This window comes from Aristolochia californica, unplaced genomic scaffold (genome assembly GCF_029961685.1).
Source record: "Aristolochia californica isolate CCGP_79_NKW_82.1479 unplaced genomic scaffold, dmAriCali1.0.hap1 SCAF_4, whole genome shotgun sequence".
NCBI lineage: Eukaryota > Viridiplantae > Streptophyta > Magnoliopsida > Piperales > Aristolochiaceae > Aristolochia > Aristolochia californica.
In genome coordinates, this window is record NW_027182103.1 from 40,354,669 (window position 1) to 40,373,019 (window position 18,351).

Here is an 18,351-nt window from a genome sequence, read left to right on the forward strand (position 1 = left end):
AGGACGAAGAGAGAATCAAAATCATTACAGTTGGAAAACAATGAAACAAATAAAGGGGAAAAGTGGATTCATGTATCGTACTCCACCATGGAAGCCACCAGCTCTTCATCCTTGCTCTCTCCACTGGCCTACGCTGTCGCCTCGGATGTGGGAATATATCCAACATTTTTTGTTTCTGTCTCCAAGATTGGTTTCCCATGTGGATTTCACTCAAATTTGCAGGGAAGGCCATTGCGTAATCTGTCGCTGGAATTTGTGTTTCTAAAGCCTCAACAATGCAGAGAAACACTTTTTTTTTTTCTTTCCTCTTTGTTAAGGTGGCTTAGTTGGGAACGAATTGGCTGCATTTGATTCAGAATTTCGGAATGAACTTTAACTACTCCCTGAAAAGGGTTTATCTTTGCTTAGGTTTAAGAGATAAAATTTCTTATCTTCCCTTTCGGTTTAAGAGATAAGATCTCGTATTAGAGCAGATCAATTTCTACTTTTTGTTTGAAATCCTCTCCACCCATCTCTCTCGGCAATGCCCTCCAGCAATTCAAGGTGAACCACCGGCCGCATTTTGTGTGAGTTGTACGCCTACGCTTCAACAACCTTTTCGCTCAATTGCCTGTGTCTCCGTAGCAACAACCTTCTCCCCAAATTTCCCCCGCTTGCTTCCCTTCCCTTTCCCCATCAAAAGAAGTAAGCAGAGAATAAAAAAAAAAGAAAAAAGAGAAAGAAAGCAGAGAGTGTCTTTCGTCTCTGCTCCATGCCATCACCACCACCACAAAATCTTCATATTGCCATCAACCATTGCCGCATCGGCCTCCATCGTCCTTCGTTGGACCCTCAGTGATGCACGTCTGTCATTGCTTCTCAACGGAGTTGAGCCATTTCCACTGTTTCTGACCAGTTCTATAGCATAAACCAGCACGTCATCACCAACATCCCCCCCGCGATGACCCTTCCCTTTGCTTCTCACTGGCGCCGCAAAAGCCTTCCTCTCATCGCCTTGCAAACCCAAAGTCTAAGGAGACATAAGTTTGGGGCAAATAAAGCCTTCAGACTTCCCGTCGACGACGCATCCCTCACTGCGCCAGCCCCATTAATTGCAGGCGCAATCCGAGTCGATGCCCTCCAGCCTTCGATGTGCTCCCACCTTGGTCTCTCCTTCTTCCTCCTTTATTTCGACCTTCCCTGAGCCATCAACACCGCCCAACCCATTAGACCGTAGCCTCCATCGTCTCTGGCCTTTGTCATTTATCTCTAGCCTCCGAGTCGATGCCGCGCCGTATTAGTTCCAAACTCACTGTAAAATCTCTCTCCAAATTCAAACCTATTCTTTTGGCTCAAATTCATAGTTATCGGGTATGATCTTTTTGGGTACATTGATAACTCCAAATCTTGTCCACCAAATACCCCTACTACAAATTTCTCCCCAAATTCAAACCTCTCCTTCTTAGCTCAAACTCATAATTACCGGGTATGATCTCTTTGGGTACATCGATGGCTCCCAACTTTGTCTACTGAAAACCCTCTACAAATCTCTTCCCAAATTCAGTCTCTCCCTCTTGGTTCAAATTTATCCTTATCGGGTATGATCTCCTTACAACGCCATTGCCAGTTTCACAGTATGAATTGTTATGAGACAAGATTGGTCTTTCCAACCGTGGCTTATCTTAAAGGGGCATGATAAGGGATTATTTTCACTTAGGTTCAAGAAAGATTTTTATCTTCCCTCCAACTTGGAGATAATATCTCCATTATTGTATTTATCATTTTTATTCTAAATTATATAAATACCACTCTTAATTAATATAAATATGTGGTTCAATTCAGTATTTCATATTCCCAAGAGAGTAAAGCTTCAAATGAATTGACACGTTAATGAGGTGTCAAGGCAACTATCTAAAAACTGTTAGGAGTTGGGTCTAAGGTCTATCTTAAAATGATTAGTCAAATTGAGAACTTTTTTCAACTAATAAACCAAGATCTTTCTACCTTACAAAATTAAAGATCAAAGCAAAAACCTACTTTTCTAGAAAAAATTGTCCACAGAATGATTGATCATTTCTCTTTGATCGATCAATCATTGTATAGGAACCCAATTGTTCACCTGTTGATCAATCATCCTCTTTGATTGATTGATCAATCATTTTATAGGAACCCAATTGTTCACCGGTTGATCAATCATTCCCATTACCATTAGTCGACCAATATCCTATGTGAAAAAAAACACATGAATGGAGGGGGCAACACCCTCTCTTTCCCTCCATTAGGGAGAAAAAGGAGGAAGAGCTTTGCCATCCTCCCCCTCTCCTCCTCTATTGTTACTGGGATCGAAGGGAGGCCTCCTCCCTTATGTTTTGCTTGAATGTGAAATTTGGTCACATATGAATTTTTTATTTTTTTTATTTAGACTCTTTTGGTCATAGCAATTAACAACGTTTTGGAGAAAAGAAAGCATGCTATTAACAACAAGAGGAATCCCAAGGAAAACTAGCCGTTGCTTTCAGATGCTGACCTGTCCCACCTGCAACGGTCATATTTTCCCCTCCTGATAGCCTTCAAATAAGCCCCCCTGCAGCAACTCTCTTCGACAACAGCTCACCAGTCTCTTCTATCTCGCCCCCCGAAAGCGCTCCTCTTCTCTCGTCGATCACTAAGCCGCAGGGAAATCGATTACGTCGACAACCCATTTGGGATTCTTGTTGAAGTACGATCGCTCGATTGGGATTCTGTCAATTGTTTCGTAAATGGGTCTCTCCATGAAGCCATCCTCCTCCTCTCCGGTGACCGAGTCCCACTACCACACCCACAAAATCTTTCTCCTCTGCAACTACATTCTTCTCGGAGCGGCCTCCAGTTGCATCTTCCTGACCCTCTCCCTCCGCCTCGTCCCCTCCATCTGCGGCTTCTTCTTGATCCTCCTCCACATATGGACAATTGGAGGGGCCATCTTCGGATGCCACGCGGCCACGGCCGGGACGAATAGGTGCCACGCCGTGCACATGGTCGCGACGGTGCTTACAGCCATCTTCCAAGGGTCCGTCGCTGTCCTGGTGTTCACCAGAACAGGGGACTTTCTGGAGTCACTGAAATCTTACGTGAGGGAAGAGAATGGATCGATGATACTGAAACTGGCCGGTGGGCTTTGCATTCTGATCTTCTGTTTGGAGTGGGTGGTACTGGCGCTAGCTTTTGTATTGAGGTACTACGCTTACGTGGAAGGAGATGGAGGCAGCAGCGCCATGAAAAGGAGCTCCAAGGTGCAGCAGGAGGATATGAGCGACTGGCCCTGGCCTTTCCAGGTGTAAATCGAGAGAAAACGAAGAATCAGGGAATTGAATTCTTGCCATCTATAAATATACATTCGGAGTTGCGCTTCTTACTATTATGATTACTGTAATTTTCTTGATGGGTTTCATTTGTTATTCTTTTGTGAGAGAAAGGGGGATGAAAGAAGTTAATTTCTTAACGCCCTCTGTTTGATTGATAGCTGGTTCTGTAATTTTTTCACCTTAATGATATTAAAGGCTATTTCCCAGTTTTCTCTCTATTTTGATGACATATTGTGCTGTTTTGTCAATTTCTTGCAATTTTATCAATCGGTCAATGTAAGGTGCAGTGAAAAGATAACTGTGTGATCGAACCACCATTAAAAAGCGAAGTTACAGCTCGGCAATGTCCAGAATTTTATCCTTGAACCAGTTCTTAATAACAAGGCAGGCGTCCAATTCAATAAAATGCGAAGGACGGCAAATGTTTTTTCCGCGAGTGATTCCTTTAATTCAGTTTACACAGCTGGACCGAACCCGTTGATTACGACGACCGGCTTCCTAAAGAGTGTCAGCAGAGGGACCAAAAGGAGGATACTGGCAACGGAGATCTTTATGATCCGTGGCTTGGTTGTCTTCCCCAGTTCTCTTCCATCGTCTGTCATCTTCTCCCAACTCGAAGTTGGGATTTTCCAAGCAATCCTCACTGTTCAGTTTTATTCTCCGTTTGTTCTTAAACTTAAAACGAATTCATCAAATGGGGGGAAATGTGCTGTTTTTTGCTGCCCATTGTCTGCAAAGCTGTTTCTGTCAAGCCTCAGACTGAAATTGAAGGTGAGTTCAAAAAGATATCATGAAGCATTTTTGTTCCGTTGGTCAATGTTTGGGATGAAAAGGTTATGTTGGTTTTAGTGTAAATGGTTAAAAGTTTTACTCGCATTTTTTGTTTGGATCAATGCGTCTGAATTGTGCTTAAGGGACTGTTTCTTATAATTCCTATTGCGTCTGCTGAGAAGTTGTATCTAAATGTGGAACTGAGAGAAGTCAAAGGTAATTCTACTGTTAGCTTTTGGTTTTGGTCCTTATGAGTGCCTTGTTTTGTCCAATGGCATATTGAACCTCTACACGAATAGGGAACCTCGAGAGCAATTTGACAAGTTGGGCAAATTATTCTGTCTCTCCTTTTGTTTGTGCCTTCCAATATCTCTCTACGTTATGGCCCTATGTTCTTTCTTGTGTGATTCGTTCAGAACTTCTCTGTATAACATTTTACTGGGATAAGCTTCACCTTGGTTTAAAGACTGGCTATTTAATTTAGAGAATCCGTTATGGATGTTGTACCTAGGTTTCCCTGTTGTTTTATGTTTCTTTTATATTGTTCACAGATTCCAACAAAAAACTGCACAATTCTTTCTCTAGTATGTAATTTCCTATATAATTCTCAACTTCAAAGATATATATAATGAAAGGCACATTTTGGTTGCAAAAATCTTGTTTTACACTTTTTATACTTTTTATAACTCGTTGACTTTGCTGGTTTACTAAACCAGTTACTTATTCCTCCCAGCGGGAAAATATTGTGTTGGGGAAGGATGAATTGCTTCCAAAAAAGAATCTATTGATTCTCTCTGGATCGTAGTTGCGATGATTTAATTCATGGCGAGGTCTTTGGTTCAAGTCCAGGATGGCCTAGCTGCGCCAGGGAAACGAATCAAAGAAGCATCTGACTCCATGCATGCTCCACTCGGCTCAGGGGGGATATAGCTCAGTTGGTAGAGCTCCGCTTTTGGATGTCTAATTGTCCAGGCGGTAATGATAGTATCTTATACCTGAACCGGTGGCTCACTTTTTCTAAGTAATGGGGAAGAGGACTGAAACATGCCACCGAAAGAAGTCAACAAATATGATCAGTAAACCTCTTTATTTACAGTGAACAGATGTTGTGGACATGCATTTACCTTCTGTAATGTATTTAGTTTTCTGAATGTCCAATTGTCTCACAACAGCTCATAGGGAAAATCCCTATGGTGTATTTGAATAATATAGTAAAGGGGAGTCTTGCAAATATCAGTACCAAGGTTGAGATCATGGAGCCATGTCGCAGTGTTAAGGACATGTAACTATTTTTTCTCTTAAAACATGTGCTTTGTTATTGATGATATTTTTTTACATGTTCTCTTGTAGTTCAGTGTGATACATTAACATTTTTCTGTCTTTTTCTTCAGGATAGGTTATAGCATGATAGCTTATGCTGAGCAAAAGGGATTAATTGCCTCTGGAAAAGTAAATAATGCAGTATTATTGTGACTTTTTTTCTTGATTTACGTACAAGAGCCATTTTTTGTCAACAAGAATATTTTCAGCTTATATTGTAATCTGTTTGTTTATATATTAAGATTTTATTTTCTGTTTTATTATTATTTTTAAGACTGTTCTAGTGGAACCCACTAATGGAAACACTGGAATTGGGCTTGCTTTTATTGCTGCTGCAAAAGGATACAAGCTGAAACTAACAATGCCAGCATCAATGAGTATGGAAAGACGAATCCTTCTTAGAGCATTTGGAGCAGAACTTGTCCTTACAAATTCAGCGAAGGACATGAAAGGAGCTGTTCAAAAGGCTGAAGAGATTGTGAACAATACACTTAATGCCTACATGCTTCAGCAATTTGACAACCCAGCAAACCCAAAGGTGAGAGTAGAATTGAAAATAACCTTGTAGATAGGCCTTCAGATTAATGGTCATATGGGAGGGTTTCTAGTGTGAGGTATTGGGTTCAAGTCTCACCAGGGAGTATGAGGTGTAGAATGGGTGTGTGGTCAACTTCCAAAAAAACATAAAAAATCTCAAGTTAGATATTTGAATTTTCTTCTTGATGCAGATACACTATGAGACAACAGGTCCTGAAATCTGGGAGGATACTAGAGGCAAGGTGGACATATTTGTTGCAGGAATTGGGACTTGTGGAACTATAACAGGAGTTGGTAGGCTTTTAAAAAGCAAAAACCCTAACATAAAGGTATAGTTCTCACTGGGATGTGTTCATTTTCTTCAGAATATTTTTGTTGAGATTCTTTTGGATTTCAAAATTTGTGGTTCTGCTACTCCGAATTGTTGACACTGCATTCTACACTGTGATTCCAAGATTATTGGTGTGGAGCCTTCGGAAAGCAATATACTTTCAGGGGGACAGCCTTGTAAAGCCATTCTTTTATTCATTCGGTTATTTTACATCAATATAATATATATAAATATATATATGGCCGATCCAATACAAAAAGTCATTCGGTGCGAAACATGCGAAATGGCTATCTCAGCCGTCTGATCATGATTTGATGGCTGAGATAGCCATTAATCAGACAGCTGAGATAGTTATTGATCGAACGGCTGAGATAGCTGCTTCACATGTTTCGCACCAAATGGCTTTTCGTATTGGATCAGCCCTCTCTCTCTCTCTCTCTCTCTCTCTCTCTCTCTCTCTTTCTCTCTCTCTCTCTCTCTCTCTATATATATATATATATATATATATATCCTATCTTTATTCATCAAAACTTTACAACATAATGACTTTAAGGATCACGATTTCTGAAATTGATAGTGTTTCAGTGTCTTATTTGGGATATAACATACTTGTTTAATAAATTTTTTTAATAAGTGATGGTTTTTACTATTTCAGGTCAACATAAGATTCAGGGCCTTGGAGCGGGATTTGTACCTAAGAATTTAGATCTCGAAGTGCTTGATGAAGTGTTAGAGGTTTGATTTTTTGGTTTTTATTTTATTATGTTTGTCCATACTAATATTTTATGAAATTCTTTGGATGGATGGTCTTTGAGCTCTCTTCTGCCGGTTAGCTTTTTGACATTTGTGGCTAGCAAAATGTGAAAATAGATTATTTTTTATTCAGAAGTGAATATTTTCCTTGATCTTCTTGCTTCTGACATGTTACCTTTGTGCTTTTATGGTCATCTTAATCAATCTCCTTGCAGCTATCAATTGGTAGATGTGTGGAATAAAAAAGTCTTTCTGTGGGCTATCATCACGACAAGCTTTCTATGAAAACACAATCTCAATCAGTTGGAAATTGTATTTATTCAATATGGTTTGTCTAAACAAGTGCAAATTGGGATTTTTTAATTAAGTTTTTTTTAACCAGAATAGTGTGCTTAAACACCCCCCTGAATTGCAACTATCATGTTTTTCTATGGGCAACTGTCCTTATGTAGTTAAAAAAGTGGATTGGGCCTATGGCTCAGTGGTCTTGTGCTGAAGTCTCACTGGGGTTTAGTGTGTAGCCAACAATAAAAAAATATTAATATATTAAAATAAAATGAACTAAGTTGTTGAGGCTATTTATTCTTTGTTTTCTGTGAGAATTGTCTGCCCATGGAAGGTTATGAATTCCTGTAACTTCTTATATCCATATTTTTGTTCTGCTATGTGGCCATGACCTCATGTCCAACTTGAGCTCTGAAGTGAACTTCTTACAATTCATATTACAAAATTTCATGCTATGGAATGTTGCATTAGGGCTTCCATACTTGTGGACTATTTGTCTTCCTAATTATCATGTCTTATTTTTCGATACAGGTCTCCAGTGATGCAGCAGTAGACACTGCAAAACAGTTGGCCTTCCAAGAAGGCCTACTGGTAAGTATCCCAGCATTTGTTATCTTGCACGTTCAAGTTCCTGAAATTTACCATCTCGCCTCTTCCTTGTTTTGAAACTTGAATGTCCTGTATACAGGTAGGTATATCTTCTGGTGCCACCAGTGCTGCTGCTATCAGGGTTGGGAAAAGACCAGAAAATGCAGGCAAACTAATTGCAGTATGTATTTATGTGTTGTTTTTATCCTTTCCTGTTGAAGTATTTTTTCCCTTACATAAAAGAACTTTTCAAGAGATCTTTTTGTTTTTGTCTTCATTAGAATTAGTAACATGCCATTAAAAAAATGGCAAATCTTTTTGGTTTTGTCTGTTCTAGAATTAGTAACATGCTGTTAAAAAATAATAAGATAACTTTATTGATAAAGACACTTGAATGCAAAGATGTGCAAACGAATGTTAGAAGAATAGAGACCAAAAGAAAAATAGTAATGTTTTTGTTCCTGGAACACTCTGTAGATTTGTTTGAAGCTACTCAAAGCACTCAGAGTATTTCTTTTTGCTTCCATCCACTACTGCCAAAGGCATCCTCAATTGGATTTGCTTTTTTTAGAGAGAAAAAACTACATATGTTAATGTCAAGAAAAGTATGTGGTTATTAGTTGGGAAAAGTCACTTAACTTCGGCTAGTAGGCCTGGATATAAGGGTGAGTGATAGTTGGAATAATCTCACATAGGTTAATGTTAGGAAAAGTCGTGTGGTTATTAGTTGGGAAAAGCCTCTAATTTTTCAGTTAGTCATTTTAGGATAGACTCAACCCAAATTTAACTGTTTTAATAAACAATATTCCACCATATGTTCATGCCTTGCAATGCTATTCTGCCAAATATTTAGACCAAATTCAAAATTTGATAATGGTAATTTACCTTGGATGTGATTGGGCCACAGATTTCTACCTTAAATATACGAATTCCAGTGGAAGAGTTCACTCCTCAGCTTCAGACAACTTAGACATGCCCTGAAGATTGGACTAGACTACAACATAGTTAGAAGCATTTCCTCATATGATAATAAGAGCGTTTGGAAAGGTGGTACTGGCTCTAGAAATCTCAATCAGTATTTGCAAATTGGATCCTTCATATCATTACAGTTGTAATGGCTTTACATGCGATATTTTCAGCTTGTAAGATTGGAGACCAAGTCCTAATTTGATTGGTTGAGCAACTGATGCTAGAGATTATTATAAAATCCTGAACCCAGGTAGATTGTAGCTCGAAACCACATGATCTTGGTTAAAGATTTTGCATTTAGTGCCACTCTAGTCGTCTTTAGTCCATTTAAAAATCTAGTCCAAGTAGCCAGACAGAAATAATGCACCTGAAAGGGTTCAGTTACCATGCTATTGCAAGTAGGAGGTTTGAGCATAGAAAGATAGTATGGCTGTTACCATGCTTTTGCAAGTAGGAGGTTTTTGCTTGCTTATCCAGTTACAAGCTTGAAAAGTAAGGGGTATGAAACTTTTTTCTTTGTAGATTAGTGGATAGGAAAAAAGAGAATTTGAAAATAAAGGATAAGAACTGGAAGAAAAATATCACTAATCTATAAAGAAAAAAGGGTGTTTGTTGCAAACATCAACAAAAAGGGTATTGATTGCATTTTTCCTATGAAAACTTCAAATATAGTGAGGTTTTAGCATGAATGACCTCTCTCAATTTAACCTTAGAGTTTGGATAAAAGATTGATTGTTCTGTAATACTACTCTTTTTATTTATCTACACTACTTCATAGAAAATTGATACTCAGCCTTCCAAACTAATCAAAATTCACCATAATCACTAAAAACTAATGGTAAGACACAGAGATACTTATGATCTTTGCTTGCACTGTTTTCATTCCGTGGGGGGTTTGACAGTTCTTCTCTCAGTAATCCCGAGATTGCTGGCTTTAACTCTTCCACTGGTCCAAAGTCTAAAGTCCAAAGTCCGCCAGTTTCGATTCCGTTGCTTAGGGGGGTTCGTCAACTTGAAGGACGAGATGATCTTCATTCGCATAACGCCCTTCAACACTTGAAGTCGTTAGTGGAGCGCAGATGAAGCTTCATCTCGATGCAGGGGATGAAGGGGTCCTTCATCTCCATGGTTTAACTTCGATCATCTGGAAGAAGGCCTTGTTTGATCTTCTTTGAATTGAAGGACGGGCGACGCTGTTCTCACGCGTCGTCATTTCTCATTTTTTCTTCCTCTCTCCCGCACTCCCTCTCTCGTCTCCCTGCGCCCCCGACGTTCTACTGCCATAAAATCGATCGGATTTTCGTCTTCGGCCACCGTCTCCGCTCCCTCTAGTCTCCGGCCTCATCTCTCGGTTTTCTCTCGGCCTCACCCTCTCTCGTCTCCGTGACTCCCTCTCTCTCGCTTCTCTCTCTCTTATCCCTCCCGACCTCCCTCTCTCTCGCTTCTCTCTCTCTTATCCCTCCCGACCTCCCTTTCTTCTCTGTCTTCTCCCTCTCTTCTCCCTTTCGGCCTCCCACTCCCTTCTCTCTCTAGCTATTCTCCTTTCCCCCGAAAATACCTTTCGATTACGTTCGATTTCCCCATTTCCATTTCGATTTTCTTCGATTTTGGACATTTGGGCATTAATTGCTTAATTTCTACTTCGATTAGGCATCGATTTCCCCATTCGGCATCGATTTCATCCTTTGGCCTCGATTTTCCCCAAATTTCAGAAGGTATGCCTAAATCCTAATTTTTTTCATTAAATTAGTGTTTTATTTGATTTAAATTTATTTTCAGTGCCTAATTGGGGGGGTATTTGTGCATAATTGTGGGATTTAGGGTTACGGTTTAGGGTCTAAATTCTTGATTCGTGTTAGGGACTATTTTTAGGGTTTGGTGCTCGGTATTTAAGGGTCTTCTAATTAGGGTTTAGGGTTTATGGTTAAGGATTTAGGGTATTTTAGGGATTAGGGTTTTTAAGGTTTAGGGTTTTTAAGGTTTTGGGGGTTTTGTGTTTTTAAGCTCTAGGGTTTTTTGGGTTTAGGGTATGGAATTAGTGTGTAGGGTTTAGGGTTTAGGGCTTTTAAGGTATTAAGTTCTGGAATTAGTGTTTAGGGTTTAGGTGATAGGGTTTTTAAGGTTTTGGGGGGTTTTGTGTTTTTAAGCTCTAGGGTTTTTTGGGTTTAGGGTCTGGAATTATGTGTAGGGTTTAGGGTTTAGGGTTTAGGGTTTAGGGCTTCTAAGGTTTAGGGTGCTGTATTATGGAATGAGTGTTTAGGGTTTAGAGTTTATTAGGTGATAGGGTTTGACTTTAGGGTTTGATGGTTTATGGTTTAGGTTTTATTAGGGGTTTTTTTATCCAATTCAAACAAGGCTGAGTCGCCTACACGGGTGTCCATTAGCCAACGAAACCCGACCCCCATCACTGACGAGGTACAGTTCGTAGTGACTGCGAAGTTATATGGGGCTCTACCGGGGGTGTTTGGTGAATTTGAACTTGATGTGTGTGTTTTCTCATTGTTTAGTGCATATGCAGTAGTGAAAATAGTGTAATTAATTTTGAAATATTTTAGAATGTTGTTGAGGATTTTTGAAGTGCAATGGAATGTTTTTGCCATGTGGTGAGGAGATTCGGGTGTTATACATATCCACCACATGGTATTTTCTTTTTTTTGTGGTTTCGATTTAACCCTTCGCCTTGATTTTTCTCAAATTTCATAAGGTAAGTCTAAACTCTATTTTTTTTATTAATTTAGTGTTGTATTTGATTTGCCTTATAGACAGCTATTTGTGATTGATATATCCTACTTTTGATATTGTTGAGAACTTGTTAACCAATGCCATTTCAACCATTCTTCTAAGATTTTGTTTTTCAATCTTATTTTTTTGGAGTAGGAGACTTTTGAGTCCGGAAGCCTGCTTGAGAATATCTCATCAGTGCAATATTTATATCCCTATTCAGAATTTTTAGATTGTTAAAAGTAAACTAGTAAAGAGTTGGCCCTTTTTTTTTTACCATAATCACAGATTTATTCTAGATGTTCTTACTTGCATGTCAGGGCAATGCGGATGATGTAACAATTGCAGTATTGAAGGAGTTGCCTCCTCTACAAGAGAAAGATTAATCAAGGGGAAGATTTGGAGATCAGTTCATAGGGGGAAATGGGCGAAACAACTAGTACGAAGAGAAACAATTATAGTTTGTAAATTTATAATGGATTTATAGTTTTTGTTTGGGCGATTGTAAATTGATAGTGATATTTCATTTAATTTTGTTGTGTTTGATTATTGTATGGAGTTTATTTATAATGTTATGCAGTGTATGGAGTGTTTAGACTATTTTATGGAGTGTCTATAAACAATTCCATGGAGTATTTATGAAATGTATAGACAATTTTATGGAGTGTATATAAACAATTCCATGGAGTATTTATGAAATGTATAGATAATTTTATGGAGTGTTTATGCAGGTATTATGTATATTGATTATGTCCAATTTTAAGTACAGGTCATGCCAAATTTTATACAAGTATTATATACATAGATTATGTTCAATTTTAAGAAGAGGTTATGCCCAATCTTATACATGTATTATATATATAAGTTATGCCTAATTTTATGTAGAGGTCATATCCAATTTTATGTAAAATGTATACAGACAACAACGATTGCGATGGTCTTGAGGATGTGGGTAGTCAAGTAACATGCTTTTGGAGGCAGAGTACATTAGAATCTACAAGAGCTACACAATTTCGAGATGCCATATCGACTTTCATGTGGAACGATAAATGATGGTTGTATCTTATTACTTTTGAACATACGTCGTTTATATGTACTAAACTTGTAACTTGATGATTTTAATATTAAAGGCACGAACTCGTTATTAGAATAATCTTTTTTTTAGGTTATTAATAAAGTATTTATTTATTATTTTTGTTCAATTTTATTACTATATTAAACTTCATATTTAAGTCTCTGGTAAATAAAATATAATTAAAGTATACATTTGATTAATTAATTACTTTTAATTTTGTCAAAATATATTATTAATTATGTTATTAATATAATATTTTTTTATTTACTATATTGTATTAGTAATTTAATAGTGGTAATTAAAATATTATTAACTCAAACACTTGGTTTAATTAACTTATTTTTATAATTAATAAAATCAATAATTTTAAATTTCAAAGATGAACTTGTCCACACTAACACCCTATTTCAAAGATTTCGAAGATAAACTTGTCCACACTAACACCCATTTGTTGACCAACCCCACCTTAATAAAAACAAACGGGGAAGGTTTACCTTATATTATTTTCCTCACCTCAAATTTTACAGAACCGAGAACAGAAATATTTTCTGCGTCTGTATCCTCGAACTTCTCGAAGTCGTATCTTTTTCAATTTGTTTCCTTTTCGTCTTCCTGGATCACGCCCACAGCCTCAAATCTCGAAAATGCTCATCATTTGCTGAAAAGTTCTCTTATCCCTTGCCTATTTTCTGTTACGCCGTTCTTTATCCCTGCGTAGAGTTTCCTGCTATTTATAATCTGAAAACGATTTCTTCTGCTAGTCCCCCCAAAAAACACTTCACAGCTCGAACCCTTGCAATCTCATATGCCAGAAATCACTCAGACCAGATGAAGTCTGCTCTATGTCAATGGGTTCCTTCCCATGGAGGCACTAGCGGGTAAATAAATTACCATCTGTTTTCTGTAAACTTCTCCTTTCCTCTGCCACTCTCCTTTTAGGTCTTTTTCATTGGAAGAGTCTGGGACTGCGGTCGTGCTATGAGTCCTTGACGGCTACGCCTTAGTTTATTCTTCTCTCGATGCCATTTCCACGGGGTCCCCTGGCGTGTTCCCAAGGTGGAGAAATCAGAAATGGCGACGCCATCATCAGCCCTCCCTCCCTCATTATTTAATGTCTCCGTGACCCTGATCTTACCCTATATAAAACGAGCGCTACTCTTTCGCTTCCTCTCCCTTTTCTCCCCTGTAGTACCCATTCTTCAGTTCTCTGCAGATTGGAATGGAGTCAAAAGAAGCAGAGCCGTCTTCTCTATCGACCAGGTCGAATGCCCTCTCATTTCCTCTTCCCAAACACATACCCATCAACCAAATCTCACAAATTCAATTATCTCTCTTTGACAGTCTGTAACGTAATTGACGAACGGTGGGGGTGTTTGTGTTTTTCAGGTGGTGGTCCAAGGACACGATTGTTGTCGTCACAGGGGCTAACCAGGGTATTGGTTATGCTCTCGTCAAGAGGTTTGCAGAGCTGGGCCTCACGGTGGTGCTTACCGCCAGAGACCCCTCGAAGGGCCTCCGAGCAGTCGCGTCCCTCCGTGCTGAAGGCCTCCACGTCGGCTTCTGTCGTCTCGACGTAGCCGATCCTGCTTCCATCAAAGCATTTGCAGCCTCGATGCGGGAAGCCTATGGGGCAGTAGATATCCTTGTAAATAACCCCTCATCCGGTTCACGGGCTTCAGCCATGTCAGTTCTTTAGTAATTTAAATGGGGAAGAAACATATCAGATGAGATTGACATCTTGTGCAGGTAAACAATGCTGCCGTCTCCTTCAACGAGCTGGACCAGAACTCTGTGGAGCATGCAGAGACGGTAATGAAGACCAACTTCTATGGGGCAAAGCTGCTCACCGAAGCCCTTCTTCCTTTGTTCCGTCGATCAGCTTCAATCAGTCGGATGTTAAACATCAGCTCCAGACTTGGCCTACTGAATGTAAGTCAGGCACTAAGACTAAGACTTTCTCGATTGTGCACCATTAGCAGCGCAGCAGTAACAAGTTTCTCGATTGTGTCTAACAAGTTTCTCAATATGTAGAAAGTAACCAACGAAAGCGTAAGAAGACTGCTGCTGGATGAAGAGAGATTATCCGAGGAGAAAATTGATGGCATGGTGAACCTGTTCCTGGAAGACGTGCAGAGTGGGAAATGGCAGGAACGAGGGTGGCCAAAGGTGTGGACTGATTACGCTGTATCCAAGCTTGCTCTCAACGCATACTCTAGGCTTTTGGCGAAGCAGCTACAGGGGCGACGAATAAGCGTCAACTGCTTCTGCCCAGGTTTCACCAAGACAGCCATGACTGGCGGCCAAGGCAAGTACACCGCGGATGCAGTGGCGGCCCTCGCTGCTCGTGTTGCTCTGCTCCCTCCGGACGAACTACCCACTGGGAAATTCTTCAGTGGGGCAAACTCTTCTTCATTTTATTCCAAATTGTAGACAGATTAACCTGTACTCTTGAATGAAGAAAGTTTTTACAGAAATTCAAAAGCATCATGTCTGGGTAATTTAATCAAACAGGTGGTGAGGACTCTTTCAGTTCTTTCTACGGCTAGTTGGTGTAGCCTACCTGCAGCTCAAGAATTCCGCCATTAAAATACCAGTTGTTGGACAGAACGTAGGAACCTGGAAGAGGTGTTAAAATAGAACAAAAAGTCTGATCCATTAGACGGCTGCATGTGGATGCGATGATGTACAGAGAGAGTTAATGTTCTTAAAAAAGAGCCAGAGATACACATGGGCACATGAACATGCATTGATTTGTTTGAGACAAGACAATAAGAAATCGTGCTGCAATTCAGGTCGCTGCCATTGAATGCGCAGAGGAAAAGAATTGAAGAACTGCTTAGATGGTAAAACAGAGGGGTTAGTTCACAAACTGAAAGTTTGAACTTCATCTTCAGCTTCAAATTCATTTTATTCATCAATATGAACTAATGTGTTAGTGTGGACTGAATTCATATGCATCGGAAAACAGTTTTTTTTATTCATCAATATGAACTAATGTGTTAGTGTGGACTGAATTCATATGCATCGGAAAACAGTTTTCTGTTCCAAAATGAGAAAAATATAAAAAACAAAAGAATGAGTAAATTGTAACAATATATTTAATTAAAACATAATATTTAAACCCCAAATAATACTTAAAACATAATACTTAAACAAGAGAATGTTATAAAACCCAAACTAGACCAACCAATTGAACCAAGTTCAATCCAACCTAGTCCCTTGCCTGCATTACAAGTCTTCTGGTCCTAAAAATGAGCCAAAAATCAAGTATTAAACACCAATCCATGATGTTATTCAACCCAATCCATGATGCATAGATGAATACTAATTTACTGTTTAATCTTGCCTTTGAAGTAAAGCATGGGGCTGAGGTTCTTATCTTCTTACCACAACATTCTTTAAGCAGGTCTGAGTCTCTACAACAGACTAGAGTAGCTCCAACTGGTCATAAGCTCTCAAATAGCCCTTGGAATTTTCTACAAGATCCACTTGCCTGCTTTATGCTTGATGAAGTACTCTGTCATATTAGAATGTTGTTTAGTTGGGTTGTTTGCAATGTGGCATGGATTCTCCAAAAGATTTGGTATGTTGTAGCTTATAACTACTTTAAGAATTGAAACTTTAGATTCTACGATGTATAATCACAGTAAAAAATGATTAAAGGGTGAGAAGAAAAAGAAAAATTATAGAGAAAAGGTTTAGGAGGAAAAGAGTAAGAATGGCCAATTTGGAGAGGAAAAAAGAGGAGGACGAATAGGGTTATGGACTTTTTCTTAATCTTCTCCCTTAAACTTTATTTATAAATGTTAAACAGTGCTAATATTATAAGTATACCCTTCACCCTAATAATAGTGAATAAAATATAAAAATTATAAACTAATTACATCAATGATACTCCAACTTTTGCCATTGGTACCAGTGCCGACTACAATGTGAAACACTGACTTCTGTAAAAAATGGTGCATTCTTTCAATTTAAGTTTCTTCGTTGACTCCCAGGGGGGATGAACATAAAATTAACAATCGCAAAAAACCCTTGCAAAATTTATAATGCAAAGATGATGAAAAACTACTTCGCAGATCTTGGGACAACTACTTTCCAGTAACGTGTACCGGTGCCTTTTTTTTTATTGTCCCCGTAACATCAACAACGGAAAAGATTACAATTAGCTGCTCTTCGAATCATTAGCTACGATCATAATATTTGCTACCCAGTTGCTACTGTATTCACAGAGATGTCGACTATCCAAAAGCTTTTCTGCTTAAACGATGAATCCTTCGAGTCTTATCAATCAGTTCCGTGTCTTATTGAATCTCAGGCCTTGACTTCAACCCGCTTGATCCTATTTTCAGGCAGGAGAATACCCAGTCCTACCTTGTCTCCATCTCTTAAACCCGATTCATACATCCTGCTCTTCCTGTAAATGGGATTCGAAGTCAAGATTCTTATCTCTTTCGTGTCCCCCCCTTTAATCTCCAAAACCTCGGGTAATCCATTACCACAACCTTTGGACAGTCCTACGTCTATTCTGATCGCTCGATTCTGACAAACCCCGTTAATCCCCATCTGTTGAATCGTATGCCCCATAATCATCCTCTTCGCGCCGGGGATCGTCGCAAGAACGAGCTCCAGCATCGAGCAATCACATTTCCTTTCTGATTCCTCCGAGAATCTCCTCAGCCATACCACTGAATCCCTCCCTCGAACGAAACTCGGGGACCGTCTCCCGCTTAACCCATTAATCCAACTCCGAACCTCCTGGTTAATTCGTTCCAGACCGTAGGCGACGTGGTCTTTCAGCAGTCCCCCGTGGACGAAGACCGAATCCCCGACCACCAGAACAGTCGGATTGTTTGACAGGAATCTTTTCGAGATAGGACCGTCCGGCCGCAAAGCTGCGATGCGGGCACGGAAACCCTCTTGAAATTCATCCCGGATGCCTGCCAGAAGCTTCGGGATGCCGCGGAAGATATCCGGCTGCACGCCCAGCTGAGGACACAGACTCTTCATCTTGGAACCGATTTCGTACCATCGTGCCCAGTTTTCGAAGTGCACGAGAGCACTGGGATCCACGTACCGGAAATCGGACTCGATGTTCATGATCTCGTGGTTGCCGAGCATGGTGAGAAGGGAGCCGCCGTGACTGGCGGCGTCTTGCTTCAGGCGATGGAGGAAGTACAGGAGCTTGATCTCGTCGGGCCCCCGATCGAGGACGTCGCCGATCTGGACGACGGTGGTGGACCCAGCTATCCAGCGGCTGGAGGCGGGGTCGATGAGATCGGCAACTCTAAGGGCCTGAAGGGATTTGGGAAGGTCTCCGTGGAGGTCGCCGACGGCGACGAGGCGGTCTTGCGAGGGGTAGTGGGTACGGATTTCCGGAACGGCGTCGGAAGACCTAGGGTTTTGGAGGAAGAAGATGCCGCTGACAGAGAAGTCGACGAATGCGTCAATGAAAGAGGAGAAATGGAGATGGAGGTCTCTGCAGATTGAAGACGGAGCCACCTTAGCCGTCTGTCCGCCGGTTTTCGCTGCCATGTCCGTAACTCCGGTAATGTCTGCCCGGCTGACTCCTGAGAACTAGACACTCTCGGTTGAATTTAATTTCTCCGCTACGCGCGGGCAAGGGTATTTTGGGAATACAAAGACTTCATTAGGTCAATGGGCCCCATCAAAGTTCA

The 18,351-nt window shown here is 40.0% G+C and overlaps 3 protein-coding genes and 1 pseudogene across 3 annotated transcripts; 3 read left to right on the forward strand and 1 right to left on the reverse strand.

The window, feature by feature from the left end:
* Positions 1-2,575: 2,575 nt before the first annotated feature.
* Positions 2,576-3,540, forward strand: LOC137961874 (uncharacterized). The gene has a single exon (XM_068808480.1). The coding sequence runs from the start codon at positions 2,739-2,741 to the stop codon at positions 3,297-3,299; it is 561 nt and encodes a 186-aa protein (XP_068664581.1). The 5' UTR covers positions 2,576-2,738; the 3' UTR covers positions 3,300-3,540.
* A 487-nt stretch (positions 3,541-4,027) lies between these two features.
* LOC137963336 (cysteine synthase, chloroplastic/chromoplastic-like) lies at positions 4,028-8,251 on the forward strand (annotated as a pseudogene).
* Positions 8,252-13,235: 4,984 nt separating this feature from the next.
* On the forward strand, positions 13,236-15,103 carry LOC137963714 ((+)-neomenthol dehydrogenase). The gene is made up of 4 exons (XM_068810883.1): positions 13,236-13,933; positions 14,060-14,318; positions 14,420-14,602; positions 14,705-15,103. The coding sequence occupies exons 1-4, from the start codon at positions 13,893-13,895 to the stop codon at positions 15,101-15,103; spliced, it is 882 nt and encodes a 293-aa protein (XP_068666984.1). The 5' UTR covers positions 13,236-13,892.
* A 1,462-nt stretch (positions 15,104-16,565) lies between these two features.
* On the reverse strand, positions 16,566-18,293 carry LOC137962968 (shewanella-like protein phosphatase 2). Its single transcript, XM_068810123.1, has one exon. It carries the CDS (start codon positions 18,206-18,208, stop codon positions 16,988-16,990), a length of 1,221 nt encoding a protein of 406 aa, XP_068666224.1. The 5' UTR covers positions 18,209-18,293; the 3' UTR covers positions 16,566-16,987.
* Between the last annotated feature and the right edge of the window lie 58 nt (positions 18,294-18,351).

Bases quoted from the DNA above. Each gene is read 5' to 3' on its own strand.
- LOC137962968 (XM_068810123.1), bottom strand. From the start codon at position 18,208: ATGGCAGCGAAAACCGGCGGACAGACGGCTAAGGTGGCTCCGTCTTCA.
- LOC137961874 (XM_068808480.1), top strand. From the start codon at position 2,739: ATGGGTCTCTCCATGAAGCCATCCTCCTCCTCTCCGGTGACCGAGTCC.
- LOC137963714 (XM_068810883.1), top strand. From the start codon at position 13,893: ATGGAGTCAAAAGAAGCAGAGCCGTCTTCTCTATCGACCAG. The intron at 14,319-14,419 runs GTAAATAACCCC...CATCTTGTGCAG, and splicing joins ATGGGGCAGTAGATATCCTT to GTAAACAATGCTGCCGTCTC. The intron at 14,603-14,704 runs GTAAGTCAGGCA...CTCAATATGTAG, and splicing joins CCAGACTTGGCCTACTGAAT to AAAGTAACCAACGAAAGCGT.